The 17,089-nt window shown below is 24.1% G+C and overlaps 1 protein-coding gene across 1 annotated transcript; it reads right to left on the reverse strand.

The window, feature by feature from the left end:
• Nucleotides 1-430: 430 nt before the first annotated feature.
• On the reverse strand, nt 431-16,088 carry LOC131637243 (cytochrome P450 CYP736A12-like). Its single transcript, XM_058907826.1, has 2 exons — nt 15,301-16,088; nt 431-1,453 (listed from the first exon to the last, which is right to left on the reverse strand). Exons 1-2 carry the CDS (start codon nt 16,057-16,059, stop codon nt 614-616), a joined length of 1,599 nt encoding a protein of 532 aa, XP_058763809.1. The 5' UTR covers nt 16,060-16,088; the 3' UTR covers nt 431-613.
• Between the last annotated feature and the right edge of the window lie 1,001 nt (nt 16,089-17,089).

Consider the following 17,089-nt stretch of genomic DNA (forward strand, 5'->3'; position numbering starts at 1 on the left):
TCTGGTTTAAGATAATGAACATATTGTCTTAGACATCGTGTCTAACATCTGTCGTATGTAGAAAAAATTTCAATTAGCATCAGAGCAAACACCCTATTCTGTTTGGGTGATCTCCAGGGAATGTATAATATGTTCAAATGAACTAAGGACAAAGGATCTGTCAAAAGACCACTTGTCTTGGATGGCAACAACTATGATTATTGTAAAGCTAAAATGGTTGCCTTCCTTAAATTCATGGACAACAAACACATGGAAGGTTGTTATATAAGGTTTGAAACACTCTGTGACTACCTCTCAAGATGGAACATCAGTGTTATTCTTTGTGATTGGATGAATAATATAAAACAATATGGAGTGTACAAAATGTTTTACCTTTGTACTTGTATATTGTTTTTGGAAGTCTTATTCATGTTATAACATTTTTCCAATATTGTTAGAGATAATAAATATTATAATATATTACTCAATATTAATTTAATAAACTCAAACGTTGGCCATTAATAGTAATAAAGATAAAGCATTATACAATAACTTGTTTTATACAAATATCAATAATAGACCAACTATACTTAGAAAATTTATTAGTAATAAAACTTGTTGAATATACGTAGATTTATTCATGTTTGGAATCAACCAAACGATAATGTGGTATTGCGTGCAAATGTTGAGCTCTTGGAGCTGTGAGTCCAAATTTCTCTTCCATATTCATATTTGAAGGATTAATATTATATGGAAGTTCCCAATCAAAACAATGCACCAATTGAGCTACAACCAATTTAATAGTAATTAAACCCAGTTGAATTCCAGGATAACGTCTACGACCAGAACCAAATGGTATTGATTCAAACTCGTGTCCTTGATAATTCATTTTTTTGTCAATAAACCTCTCTGGGTAAAACTCCTCAGCATTTTCTGACCAAATATTAGGATCTCTCCCTATTGCCCATGCATTTACCATGACTCGTGTCTTTTTCTCTATGAAATAACCATCAACTGTGATGTTCTCTCTTGTTTCACGAGGGATTAATAATGGTGCAACAGTATGAAGTCTTAAGATTTCATCAACCACGATATCAAGGTAATTCAACTTCTTCAAATCCTTCTCTTCAACCATTCTCTTATTTCCCACTTCATCTTGTATCTCATTTTGAAGAATTTTCATCACTCTTGGATGTCTCAATAGTTCAGATAAAGTCCACTCAATTGATGTAGCAGAAGTATCAATTGCTGCCACTATCATGTCGAGTAAAATAGCCTTGATGTTAGTTCGATCAATGACATTATTTTGTTCACCCTCGTGATCAACAGTTTGGTGGATAATTGAAAGAAGTATGTCTACAAAGTCTTCACCACAAGTTTTATCTACATTAGTAGTTTGTTCATGCTCCGCTATTATCATCTCGAATATCTCATCCATTGCTTTACTAATTTTCTTGAAATCTCGTGTTAATCCCTAACAAAGGAAATAAATTTGTATATATTATCAATTATTACATAAATATTTTTACTAAACATAACGAAACCATAAAAGCACATGAAAATCAAACATAAAATTGACACCTTTTAATACTCTATATAATGGATTTATGGGTTTAAATATCATAGGACCAATATCATGCAATTATACATACAGTCAAAAAAAAAATTCATAATCAGGATATTTGATTGGTTTAAAAATAAAATTCATGTTTAACAAAAAAGAATTAAGTTAATATTCAAACTTTTATTATAATCTTTTGAATACTAATAACATATATTACTTTGATCTCAAATTCATGTAAAAATTATTCATTTTTTAAATCTTGGTTATAAATAAATATAACTAGTTTTTTTTTTCTATTTAAAATGCATATTTGAAAATACTCTTCAATTTACAGAGTTTTTTTGTTTTTATTTATAAGTAGAGATAAGAGTTGAATTCTTATCAATCGGATACTTATAAAAAAAGTATTCTACTTTTAATATAATAAAGTACATGACATATGAAATTCTTTCAATATCCCTATAATCACCAATTTGAAGGTGATATTCGGGGACATAGCGGTAATTGTATCTCCTTTAATACTTTCATTAATGAATAAATTTTTTCATCATTTAATAACCTTTCAATTGTCCATTTTCTTTTACATCATTAATACTGTCGTGACAGCTTTGTATTGGAATTGTGGAAAACTTTCTTGAATACAGTAAAATCTCTTCCACGCTTTTTAACTTTGGTTTCTGAAAAACCCTGTTCAATGATCTCTATATATTATGGCTTTTGATTTCAACCTGCAAACCCTAAATTACAATCCATTACAGTCTCTTCAAATTCTTTCTTTCCATCTATAAATTTATTCTCTTCAACAAAGTTGTCTGTCATTCTCTTCAACAGTTCCTTCCAATATTCCAAGCATTTGAAATATCACGAATTTGAACCACAACCCTTTCCAATTCCTTTCCTCCATCTTTAAATTCATTCTCTTAATCAAATATATCTAACTCTCTTTTATATCAAACAGAGGGTTTCTTTTCATCTTCCTTTACCACATTATTTTTTCATCTCTAGCTTTTTTTTTTATCAATAATCTGCTTTTTTTTATTGATTTTTCATAATAATGAATTCTTGGTATTTTATTTTTTAGAAGTTGCTCAGTCTACATCAACTGCCGCCGTCTACAACCGTGTCGCACATTCCTTCCGCCGCTCAGATCCGCAGGTCCAACATTGTCGCCATTTAAAGTCGCCGATGAAGGTTTCTATTCTTCCCCTTTTCATTTTTTTTTATTACTGATTCAAGCTTTAAATTTCTGGGTTTGATTTCATAAAAAAAATGGAGAATGTAACCGTGATGATTGGTTTTTGATTTTGCAGAAATTTATTTTTTCATTGCGTTATTTTGGGATGAGAAAGGAAGCTTTGGGAGTTTTTGAGGAAAAACAAATAAATTAGCGTAAGGGAAAGCAAATAAACACCATTTTTCCGATATTCTTTTTGGTATGAAAAATTAGAAGCAAAAACTTTGTCTATGTTGTTGTGTAATGATAGAAGAAGTGTACTTTAACCATCTAAATGAATATAATCAGGCACACTATAATCTAAAATGGCACCAATGCTAATTTTTTTCCATTAATTTAATTTTCTTATTGTATAATTACATTTTATTTAATTATATTATGTTTTATTTTCTAATCTTTTTATAAAAGATCTTCATTATTTTCACTCCTTTAACATGTCAATTTTTTATTATTGTTTTTTTACAGGTATTAATATACAGTAATATACAGGTATTAATATACAGTAATATACAGGTGGAATGGAAGATGGAAGATTTTGAAAGAAGAGGAATTATTTGTTTTCACATAAATGAGAGCATGTTATTAGTTTATACCTTTTTTATTAAGATATTATTTCTGATTATTTTAAGTGATTTTTAATAGAGATTTCATAAAAACATAAATAAATAAATAAAAGAATGGTGTTTCGTGAAAATATGCAGTATTGCTTATTCTTATACTTTTTGTATTTATTTTTGTAATATAAATGTAATTTCATGTGATTAATATTGCGCGATTATGTAATTATCACAACATTAATTTTCTTAATTCAAATTGATTTAAATTTTGGAATATTTTTAATATTTTCTTGAACATGTTTTTTCCGAAACAAATAATAGATAGTATTTATCAAGTTCCAAAAAAAATATTTCATTTGCAAATTTTACATTGGTAAGCGATTCCTTACCTCAGAATTCAAAATTAACTGTAATTATTGATATCAAGATTCTTTGCATTTTCTAATGTAAATGGATTATTATTATTATTATTATTAATAGTATTTAATTTTGGAGTTTTTAAAATTGATACATATATTTAAGGGATGATAGTAGTGCCGTGTCTTCCTAAGTAGCATAATTGGCATATTTTCACTACCTTTAAAGGTTGTGAATAGCATTAAATTTTTTTATAAACTATTAATTATTATGATTTTTTTAGTAATCATTACCATTTTTGATTTTTTTTAAATATTAATAAAATACAAAAATAATAAACAAATAACTTAGAAAATGAAAAACGGTAATAATAAATTATTTAAGAAGAAATCTATGCTTTTTAAATAGGTGAATTTAGATGGTAACATTTATACTAAAAGTTGATATAATATTTGTTTCTTCAACCAAAAATATGAGACAATTATGATGTATCAAAAACACAATTTATTAATGAAAAACTCAAATTTATTTTTATTTGATTTATTTTCGTATGCACTAAATATGTATAAGAAAATAGATGCATAATATATTTTTGCATATATAATTTCATAATTAAATAATTTAAAAATAGAATTTTTATTTATATTAATATAAGAATTTTTATTACTATTATTATTATTACATTTATTTCTATTATATATTTCAAGTGAATAATATATATTAATATTAATCAATATTGCTATATTATGTAATTATTGCAACAATAATATTCTTAATTCAAATTGAGTTGAATCTTGGAGTAAGTGTTCAACACTTACTCCTGGAGTAATTTGAATTAGTATTAATGTGAGTTTAATAATATATGTATGAAATATCATCCTATTTAAGCTATTTGATTTCAATTAATAATTTGATTTATTTCTACTTTATTGTTTCCAATACATATATATTATTTTATTTTAAATTATTTTATTTTAAATTAACATTTTTTATAAGATTTTTGAGTTCCCAAATAACTTATATTTTTCAAAATTGATTGTTACCCGTATGTTTTTCCTCTGTAGACAGTGTTTAAAAAAGTTATGGTTTTTTTTTAAGGAAAGAGTTGGACTTTATATAGTGGTGTTTGCTAAAGGTTTGATTATTTTTTTTGGACAGAAAATAGTTTTTGAATCAGGAGGGGAGCATTGTGGTTTTTGTTTATATCACTCCAGATTGTTTTTTCAATTAATCTGTTTGATATACACACAAGTAGAATGATTTAATTGTTTATTTATTTTTTTGGTGAGATATATGATTTTCACTACTATGTCATTCTATCTTTGTTTCTCTTTTTTATCTTATAATTTTTTGTATTGAAAATATTAGATTATTTAAGTTTTTTTGGATTTCTAATTTAATAAAGTCCTAATTTCCTGTTAATTCCCTCCCTTTCCCAGTTCCAGCAGTTCCAATTTATTCTAAATAATTATATTGATATGTTGCTTACAAAGTTGGTTAAAGATATTTTGTTGATTTGGTATTACATTGAGATCTATGCAATAATGCTATGGTATGGCTAGCCTAGGAAAAACGTGTCAGCCGTTTCTTTTGCATGCACTATTATTACTATTCATATGAAACAACTATTGCTTACAATTTCCAACACACATGTGTTATCCTTTAATCTACATATAACACTTAAGCCAAAAGATCTTGGTAAGAATAATTTCATAATTTCATCTATAATGCTATAAGTTCATTGGAAACTGCATGTAGTTTTGACTTTCATAATTGGATATGCATTACCTATAATACTTAATAATTTTAATTTACTTTATTAATTTATTAATTAATAATACTTTAATAATTTTAATTAATAATTATTTTTTATACAATTGATTAATTTCTTACTATTCAATTCAATTTTGTCCTAAGTAGTTTTCACTATTATTTATTTTCTTATTTTATTTTGAAGTTTATAATTTGTCTATGTGAAAACACGTAGAATTTGTTATTATCTAGAAATTGTATTTAGTTGAGTATAGATAATTATTCTCAATTTTAATTATTATATTTCCCATTAGTAGTTTTAAATAATTAAACTAAAATAATCAAAATAATAAAATACAATAACTATTGATAATTGAGAAGTTTGAAATATCACATTTAATGAGGGCAATTACAATTGATACACTCATTGTTGTTATTCACGTGAAAAAAATATTAGTAAAAAAATGTTGAACTATTCCACTTCCAATGCGTTTTTGGCGGCTCACCCTCACGTTTCATGTGCATAAACCAATTCCAACGCCATTTTGCAATCATTCTCTTACATTCACAACCCTTCAAATTATTATTATCTTTATTTTATTTTTTATTTATTATGCCTATATTGTGATAGGAAGACTAAATATATTTAAGTTAATATGTTTTCAACACAACTCTCTAAATTACAAAACAACCAAATTTTGAGACCATGGTATAATCAAATCGATCATCATCAATAATAATAATAACTAATGAATTATAAAATAATATTTGTTATTTGACATAATAACTTAATACTATATATATGCAAATTAAAATCTGAACTTTTAGTAATTGTAATTATAATTGTAATTATAATATTTATTTAAGAAAAGAAAATATATTTATTTTTAACTATGACATTTACTATTATAATAACCTATGATACTCACAAAAAATGAGAGCATTTATAATAAATCTATTAATTGGTTGCTATAATAAATCAATTCATGCCCTTCAAAGGACGCAATAGAGGTAGGTATTAGTTGTAGGTGATAATAATTAATCGTCTTTTTTAATTAGTTGTGAATGGGTTTAGGTGATAATAATTCATTTTATAGGTAATTGTAGGTAATTATTATAGTTGTATCAACAAGGCTAAATTCATTTTATAGAAAATTTTAAGAAAATATCATTGGGAATATGTAGTTTTAGGTGATAATAATTAATCAGTCTTTTTTAATATTTGCAATTGTTACTGTTTTTTAAGAAATTATTCATCTACTATTATAATAACTATTAGCATAATATTATTTATCTATGTGATATGGGGCCAATAATGATATATTTATTTTGTATTAAATAGAGTGAGATTCTTTTGTGTCATATCTTTTTATTCCATTTGTCAGTATAGTTTTTTTTGTTTAATACTAATTATAAAATTATATTAGTCTACTTTTAATATGGGTAATGGTAAATATATTTATTATAATAAATATATTTATTGTAATAAATTCATTATACCCATAATAAATTTATGAGTAATGGTAAATGAGACCTAAATAAACAAAATTTATCTTAAAAAAAATGATAAAACAATCTATTTATGAAATAACCATCTTATTTGTAAAAAAAAAAATATTCTAAAATATATATGAAAAGAGAGAGTCCATTTTTTAAAAACTTACTCTTTATTATAAAATAACTATCTTATTTGTAAAAAAATTAAGAGAAATAATTATTTAATATAATATTAAATAATTTTTTTAATTATAATATTCATTTCAATTACATAAATTTTATTTTTTTCCCGAATTCAATTACAAATAAAAATATACTATGTCAACTAATATATTACAGGTAAAATATATAAAAAGCCTATAATATAAAATTTCTTAAATTTTAAGATAGTATATTTATTTTCAAATAATCATTAATGTAATGATAAAACCAAATTCATTATTACCTGCCTCCACAACTTCTCGGGAAACCTCCACACCTCTTTTACCGTAAAATCTTCAAATTCCAAGATACTTTAACGATTTTCAATTCAATTTATGTTCCAATTTTTTTAATTTTCCTAAAATTGCTATACTCTTGCTTATCAAGCATCCATTCAGATATCAACCAATCTATCATATAAGAAAAGTCTACCATTTCCTCATCTCTTAGCTATGCCACATCAGCTTCTCTTCTCATAAAATTCCACATCATTCCTTTCCCATTGTAGGATTGAACTTTAAACCTCCAACCTCTCATGATCTCGCAGTTACAAATTATTTAATTTCTCTGGCCATTCACATTCACAACTGCTTACAGCACTAATGACCTCATATAATGCTTCTGCCTTCCAAGCCCTCCATCTTCCACGTTCCAAAACACTTTTAGCATTACTATATATAACCATCATACTGCCTTCCAAGCCCTCCATCTTCCACGTTCCAAAACACTTTTATCATTACTATATATAACCATCATACTTTCACAGTATCTATCATGTTCATCAAACCTAATCGTGGAAAATTTTGGTTTATACTATTTTTGCAATTACAGCCATTCCCACAACTATTCATGTGGAAAATTTTGGTTTATACTATTTTTGCAATTACAGCCATTCCCACGACTATTCATGGACAAACCGGAATTTAACATTTTTTTTCTTTCTTTTCTCGATAGAAAATATCTTTCATGTTATTTGCAGGTTGAATTTGTAGTGTATGATTCTGAAGTACTAATTGGCGTTTCATGTTATTTGCAGGTTGAATTTGTAATGTATCATTCTGAAGTACCAATGGGCGTCACTCCATAGTATATGGTTCGTTTTTTAAATGGGTTGTTTCCAATCCCTATTTTCAATTTTTTTAGTAACAATTTAAATATTGTCCTAATATGTGTTTTGGATTTTTTTCTGGTGCAGACAGTAGAAAACATCGTCTATACGATTCGTTTGAAATAAATATTCTTCTATGACTGTCCCGATAGTTTGAGTTGTAGAAGTAGAAATCAAGTTGGCTGGTGTCAATATACAAGGGAGAATCTGCTTGAAATTACTGGGTTATGCTTGCGCAAGTTTTGTCAAAAATGTAGATATTATACTATGTAAATAACATGATATTTTATATTAATTCATAGAATGAACTTTAATTTTTTATATTTTAAGTGCAAATATTAATAAATAAATCTTAATTGATTGATTTTATGTTTGAGTAATATTTATATTAAATCTTAGTAATTATAGAAATTGTAGATATTATAATACGTAAATAAGATAATATTTTATATTAATTCATAGAACTAAAGAATATTTTAGTTAGGTCAAATTAAGAAATTAAGGTTATCAATATATACAAAGTTAGTTTTATAAAATATTATTGATATTTATTTATTATAAGGTCGAACAAAACAAAAAATAAAGATAAAATATTACAAATTAAAAATGTATACATAATTTTGAAATTTATAAGAAAATAGAATCAAAGAGTAAAGAAAAAAACATTATATTTGTTTAGCTAAATAAAGAGTTTTGAAATGAAAAGACATAAATCATTTACCTATAAAAAAATTAAATATCATAATCATTTTACTTGATTGCAACTTTAATTTTTGATTTAATCTGATTGCAACTTTTGATTTATTATTTTTAATTTTTTGATTTAATGTGATTACAATTTTTAACTTCTTATCCATAATAATCCAAGCATTATGGTCGATTTTAACGTGATTTTAAAGAATGGTTTGTTGAAATAATGAAGCAGCACACCTATTTTCTTGATATGGAAATAATTGGTATATTATTGCAAATTTTAATAAATAAATTTCATTAATTAATTGATTTTATCTTTGAGTGATATTTATATTAAATCTTAGTAGCTATAAAAATTATAGATATTATAATATATAAATAACATAATATTGTATATTAATTCATATAACTAAAGAATATTTTAGTTAGGTCAAATTAAAAAAATTAAGTTTATCAATATATATATATATATATATATATATATATATATATATAATTTATAAAGTTAGTTTTATAAAATATTAAATATTATTGATATTTATTTATTCTAAGGTCGAACAAAAATAAATAAATATAGAATATAATAAAATATTACAAATTCAAAACATATACATAATTTTGAAATGTATAAGAAAATAGAATCAAAGAAAAAAGAAAAAAACAGTATATTTTTTTAGGTAAATAAAGAGTTTAGAATGAAAAGACATAAATCATTTACTTATAAAAAAGTTAAATATCATAATTATCTTTAGTAATCATTGATCGATTGATTGCAACTTTTAATTTATGATTTAATGCATGTGATTGCAACTTTTGATTTCTTATTCTTTTAGTACTTACCATATGTATATTTAAATTATTAGATTTGAGAAAATATTGTACTTTTATATCTTACAAAATTATATTGTTTTTACAATATTGTATGATTTACTTAAAAATAATATAATTTTGAGTAAATATTGTACTTTTGTATGATTTACCTAAAATTATCTAACTTTTTGTAAGATATGAAAGCCTTTTTAACGACCCATACCTTAAAATCAGTACGTTGGGAATAATTTAATTAACATTTAATCAATACATTAAAATCATATCAATTACTTACCAATATCTTAATTGGTATAAAATAAATACGTTACAAATATATTTAGTACTCCAATTATATTGATGTTATATCACCAAAAATTGAGTGAATCATATTATCATTAAAAATTAATAAATATAATTTATCTCACTTGATTTCCTTCAAAATTATTTAATAGAAAATTTCCAAAATAATGAATTTATCAACATAATTTTGAAACCAAATTTCATATGGTTAGAAGATTTTTAACCTCTCATTTAACAAAAGGATAAATATTATTAGATACATATTTTAATAAAATGTTTTAGGCATATCATTGCTTTTATATATTGTATGGAGTTTTTTGATAAAAAATTCATAGATATTATTATAAAAATAAAGTATATTTTCAAAATATTTAAAATACAACATGTGCCATCGTCATTCTCTGTATAGAAAAACTAACTACTATTTTCTATTTTCACTTTAATAAGATTTCTTACTAATACTACTAAATTATTTAAAATATAAAATATGAAAGTTATATATATATATATATATATATATATATATATATATATATATGTGTGTGTGTGTATATATATATATATATATATAAATGAATTTTTTTAGAGATTATTAAATAAAATAAATATATTAGATCTATTGACTTTTTAAAAAAAAAAATATTTAAAAATAACTATGGGTGTTAATAAGCATAAGTAATCGAATGAAACATAAGTATTGTATGAATAAATAGTAATAGAATGAAACATAAGTAATGTATGAGTAAGTAGTAATAGAATGAAACATAAGTAATATATGAATAAATAATATCAAAATTGTATGATATTTTTTATTAATCATACAATTTGTTTGTCATTTATAAAATTTAAAATTTAATTGAACAAGTTCATCAATAATCAATATATATTTATCTATATATAATATAATATAATTGAAATATTACCATTAAAACTTTAATGGGTCAATTCTATCCAAATACAAAATAATATATTACGGATACACACGGGTAATTATATGGTACGCACATATGGTACTGATATTAACACATTTAATTAAATGTAATAACGAGAATAAGTTTACAATTGATTTAAATAGTTGGCTTAATTGCAACTTTGGTCCCCCTATTTTGTCTTTTTCTCGATTTTAGTCCCCCCATTTTTAAAACCACGATTTTGGTCCCCTTTTTGAGTTTTCTAATGAAAAAGAGACAGGAATATGGACTAATTTTGCAGAAAAAACAAATTAGAGGGACGAAAATTGCACAGAAAACTTAAAAAAGGGACTAAAATAGTGATTTTTAAAATAGAGGGATCAAAATCAAGAAAAAGATAAAATAGGAGGATTAAAGTTGCAATTAAGCCTAAATAGTTTTATAAATAATTCCAAAACAAAAATATTTATATATAGGAATAATTAACTATTGATTCAAATATTTTATATATGGAATAATATATTTGATTTGTAAATTGAGTTCAATCAATTATATTAAATATTTACTATTAATTGTATTATATAATTTGATAAAATATTTCTTCATTATAATTTGTCAATTTAAGATTTTTGTTATTATAAAAAAATTTAATTATTAACAAATATTTTTAAACAATGTTAAAATTAATTTATTTTTGTTTCGAAAATATCATCAAAATATTGAATATAAATAGAAACATGAAGTTACTGATAAAAAAATTGAATATTAACGGGAACATGTAGTTATTAATCAAAATATTGAATATTAATAGAATTTTTTTTTAATATTAATGGGTACATGAAGTTACTAATCAAAATATTGAATATTAAAGATAATATTAAATTACTGATCAAAATATTAAATGTATTGAATATTAACGAAAACATGAAGTTACTGATAAAAAATGGCATGTTAACGAGAGCATAAAGTTACTGATCAAAATATTGAATATTAACGAGAACACGAAGTTATTGATCAAACTATTGAATATTAACGGGAAAACAAAGTTATTGATCAAACTATATTTAATATTAACGGGAACATGAAGTTATTAATCAAAATATTGAATATTAACGAGAACATGAAGTTAGTAATCAAAATATTGAATATTAACGTGAGTATTAAATTACAGAGCAAAGTATATAATATTAACGGGAACATGGAGTTACTGCTAAAAATATTGAATAATAACGGAAACATGGCGTTATTAATCAAACTATTGAATATTAACAGGAACAAATTTGAAACATTAACAGAAACACGAAGTTAGTGATCAAAATAATGAATATTAATGGGAGCTTGAAGTTATTGATCAAAATATTGAATTTTAACGGGAACATGAAGTTACTGAACAAAATATTGAATATCAACGAGAACACGAAGTTACTGATCAAAATATTAAATATTAAGGGGAACATGAAGTTACTGGTCGAAATATTGAATATTAATGGGAAATGAAGTTTATAGATCAAAATATTGAATATTAGCGGGAACACGGAGTTACTGATCAAAATATTGAATATTAACGGGAGCACGGAGTTATTGATTAAAATATTAAATATTAACGGGAGCACAAAGTTAATGATCAAAATTTTGAATATTATCGAAAACATTAAGTTACTATCCAAATTTTAAAAATTAACAGAAACAAATTTTGAATATTAACGGGAACACAAAGTTACTAATCAAAATAATAAATGTTGACGGGAACACGGAGTTATTGACAAAATATTGAATATTAACAGGAACATTAAGTTACTGATAATTTTTTTGAATATTATCGGAAACGAATTTAGAATATTAACGGGAACACGAACTTATTGATCAAAATAATGAATATTAACGGGAATAAGGAGTTACTGATCAAAATAATGAATATTAACAAGAACATGAAGTTACTGATCAAAATTTTGAAAATTAACGGGAAGAAATTTGAAATATTAACGGGAATACGAAGTTATTTATCAAAATAATGAATATTAACGGGAACATGAAGTAACTGGTCAAAGTATTTTTCTATTAATTTTGCATTTTGAATGAATCATTATTATAAATGGAGTTTGTAGTGGTTTCTCATTGGCCTACAAGACAGAGCTGATAGTTTGAGATTGAACTGATAGTTTGTAATTATAATTGAGCCAAAATAATTAATTTTCTCCTTAACTAGCAAAAAATAATCGATTCTCCTTAGATGATAGTTTGAGATTGGGCTAATAGTTATCACTAATTGAATTATATAATTTGATTGAATATTTCTTCATTATAATTCGTGAATTTGCGACTTTAAAACTTTTCCTTCATTATAATTTGTTAAATAAAATATTACTATTTTTATAACTTTTTCAATTTTACCCAAAACTTAATCTTTTACTAATATCTTTTATTTTTCTCAATCACAATGCGGAAAACGACAGGTACCCGTGCGAACGCACGGGTAAGACACTAGTTATTATATGCAAGACAACCACTATTAATAATTGTTTCGTTTGGCCTACATTTATTTATTCACTTGTTAGCTTCGTCCAATATTAATCATTTAATTTTATTATTTTATCATAATCATTGTTGTTTAATTTTTTTTATTTGAAGTTATATCAATGAAATGAATATTTTTAATATTTATTTATTAACAAAATTACTAATTTTTTTCAATAAAATATTAATCATCTTTTTTAATTAGAATATATTTATCTCTACCTTCCATAGAGTACCTTAGTACCTTGAAGTACCTTAGTACCTTGAGATAATTGGAGACCTAGAAAATTATATAATCAAAATTATAGAATGAATAAATTTTTAACGACCAATATAATCATTTAATTTTATTATTTATTATAATCAATGTTGTTGTTTAATTTTTTTTATTTGAATGAATTATTTATTGATCAATAAATCAAATAATTAAATAATTACCAAATAATTATATATTTTAATGAATTATTTATTGATCAATAAATCAAATAATTAACTTATTGTCAGAATTGCTTCATTAATCTAAACTACTAACAATAATACTATATAATAATACTAAATATAGTTTTATCTATGAACATTATTTATTTTTTTATGTTATTTTTAAAAATATATATAATATATTAATTATAATTAAATATACTATTAAAGTATGATAAAAGATATTAAAAACTTCAATTATCAAAAAAATGTTAGCAATTTTTTATGATAAATTTAATATTTATGCTAAAAAAAATTGCTATTAATATTTTTTTTTACAAAAAAAAACATGATACAATTATGATGTATAAATACATAAATTTCTTATGAAATCATACATTTTTCGATTGACCGAAACTACTTATAAAATTACATTTAACATCAGACAATTATGATTGATGAATACATAATTTCTTATATAAAAAAATTGTTATTCTTTTTGTATTTTATATACATTTTTAACCATCACTATATTATATTAATTTACTATTTATAATAACATTGTATGAACCGTGTGAACGCACGGGTAAATGATTTCTTAATTATTTTTCTTTATTTTTCGACGGGACAAAGCTACGGGACAAAGCTACTTAATGTGTATATATTTTATTTACATTTTTAACCATCATTATATTATATTTATTTACAACTGTGATAGATAAATACTTAATTATTTCCTTTATTTTTTATATGTACATATTAACCTATAACTGATATTTTTGAAAAAATAAATTTATTAAATATATTGAAATTTTTATTTAAAATAAGTAAAAAGATTTCAAATGCTTATATTAAGATAGGGGTATGAGTGACAATAAACAAAATTTGGACAAAAAAGTTTGGTACCTGTTACCAAATCAAATAAATATAATCACATATATTATATTTATTTATTATTTATAATATTGTGCAATACGTGCGAACGCACGGGTAGATGACTACTCACGATAGATTATAACTATATTGTATGATGTGTGCAAACGCACGGGTAGATGACTACTTAATTATTTTATTTATTTTTTCTACTAAAGTATATATTTCTAACTAGATTAAATTAGTATTTATTTGACAATTATAATTTCAAATGTTTTTTATTTATAATTTGTGTATCTTTTATATATATTTATTAACCATCATTATATATTTATTTATTGTTTAAATCGACTTTGCGTGACCCGTGCGAATGCACGGGTCCTTTACTAGTTACTATAGAAAGGTAATATCCACACTATATCTATATATATATATATATATATATATATATATATATATATATATATATATATATATATATATATATATATATATATATATATATCAAAAGGAGAAGGAGTACATGTACATACCTGAAGATCAAATACTCCTAACCAAGGAACATAATCAGCTAGATTAAAAGCTCCCATCAAAGTCAATGCTTCTTGAACCAACTTCTTCAAGTCAAACTGCTCATACTTACTTCTACCTAATATCATCTTATACATAATATCTTCAACAAGATTTTCTACAGCCTCACTAACATTCACAACCTCACCCACCAAAGCAGCTTTCTCCAATGATTTAACCATAACACTTAACTCCTCTTTTCTAATAGGAGCAAACATCTCAACTTTGGAAGCACTAAGAAGTTTCAAAGTGCAAAGCTTCCTTACACTACGCCAATAAGGACCATACTCAGAAAAAGCCACCCCTTTGGAACCATAAGATATGAGCTCAGATCCTTGAATCTTTGGTCGGGTAGCGAAAACAAGGTCGTGTGTTTTGAGAAATAATTCTGCTGCTTTTGAAGATGAAATAACAATAGCTGGTACTTGACCTAGTTGTAAGGACATGATTGGACCATATTTTTTGGAGAGTTCATGAAGTTTTCGATGTGGAAGTGTGCCTAATATGTGAAGGTTTCCGATTATAGGAAGTGTTGGTGGACCTGGTGGTTTTCTTTGGAAACTGGCATTTTGTTTTGGACGAAAAGAGATTTTGAATAAAAGGAGAAGGAAAGAAAATATTGCTATTATTGTTGCCAAAGACATGTTTACAAATGGATGGATTTGGCTTGGCTGAAGGTTGAGGTCTATATATTGAGAACTCCTCAACTCCAAGTTGAACATTATCTCTAAACTAGTGGTACTGGTGTATGTGTTTTTCTGAAGTTGTTGACAGTCACAATAATGAGATACTTATTATGGTCTTGTAACTTCTAGAAGTGGTCCATTAAGATAATTATTGACTGTTACATTTTATTAAATGGATGTTAATTTTAAATTACTCTCTCTAGCTTTATTTTCAGAAAAGTGTTAAACAACATTAATTATGTTAGTTATTTTTCTTATTTTTGTCATAGCTTTATTATTTGTACGTTGGTTAGTTGGCTAATTTATTTTTCTTAATTATGTTAGTTATTTTTCTTATTTTTGTCATAGGCTTTATTATTTTTGTCATAGCTTTATTATTTGTACGTTGGTTATTTGTGGATATCGAAGAACTTTTTGTTCCCAGTCATCTGGTTTTTCTGGTGGTGGTTGGCTAATTTAGGGACAGAAGAAGTGGTTGACCCGTACAATTTAGATTTAATATACTACTTGTATTTTTTAATAATTTATATTTTCTTGGATTTTGTGCCATCAATATTTTGCTTTATTGTTTATTGTTTTATACGGTGTATGAAAAAGCTGGTGTATAAATAGCACAGCTGTCTTTTTATACAAGAAGTTGCTTATTAAAAAAAAGGGGACAACTTCTCTATCCATCACAAAAAATTGGGTAGTATACATTCAACCAATTACAATTATTTGTTATTTCCCAGACGTTTTACATTGAAGGTAACTTTATCCAAATTTTTAAGTTGGGCAGATAAGAATTTATCTAAAAAATATACACATGGTAAGGTTTAGTAAGAGAATGAACCAAATCTAATTAAATCATAATAAAATTCCATTTTAATAGAATCAAATCATTTAAATTAAGTTAGAATCGAACTGAATCAAATTTATTGATTTGGTATACTGATTTAAACTCCGAACAGTATCAAATTATTAGAAGATGGTTTTTTAAATTGAACAATTTGTTAATAAATAAATCGTTATGTTTGTTTTTTTTAACATTATAAAAAATTTTAACATTTTTTTATAAAAAATAATT

Source organism: Vicia villosa, unplaced genomic scaffold, assembly GCF_029867415.1.
Source record: "Vicia villosa cultivar HV-30 ecotype Madison, WI unplaced genomic scaffold, Vvil1.0 ctg.001953F_1_1, whole genome shotgun sequence".
Lineage (NCBI taxonomy): Eukaryota > Viridiplantae > Streptophyta > Magnoliopsida > Fabales > Fabaceae > Vicia > Vicia villosa.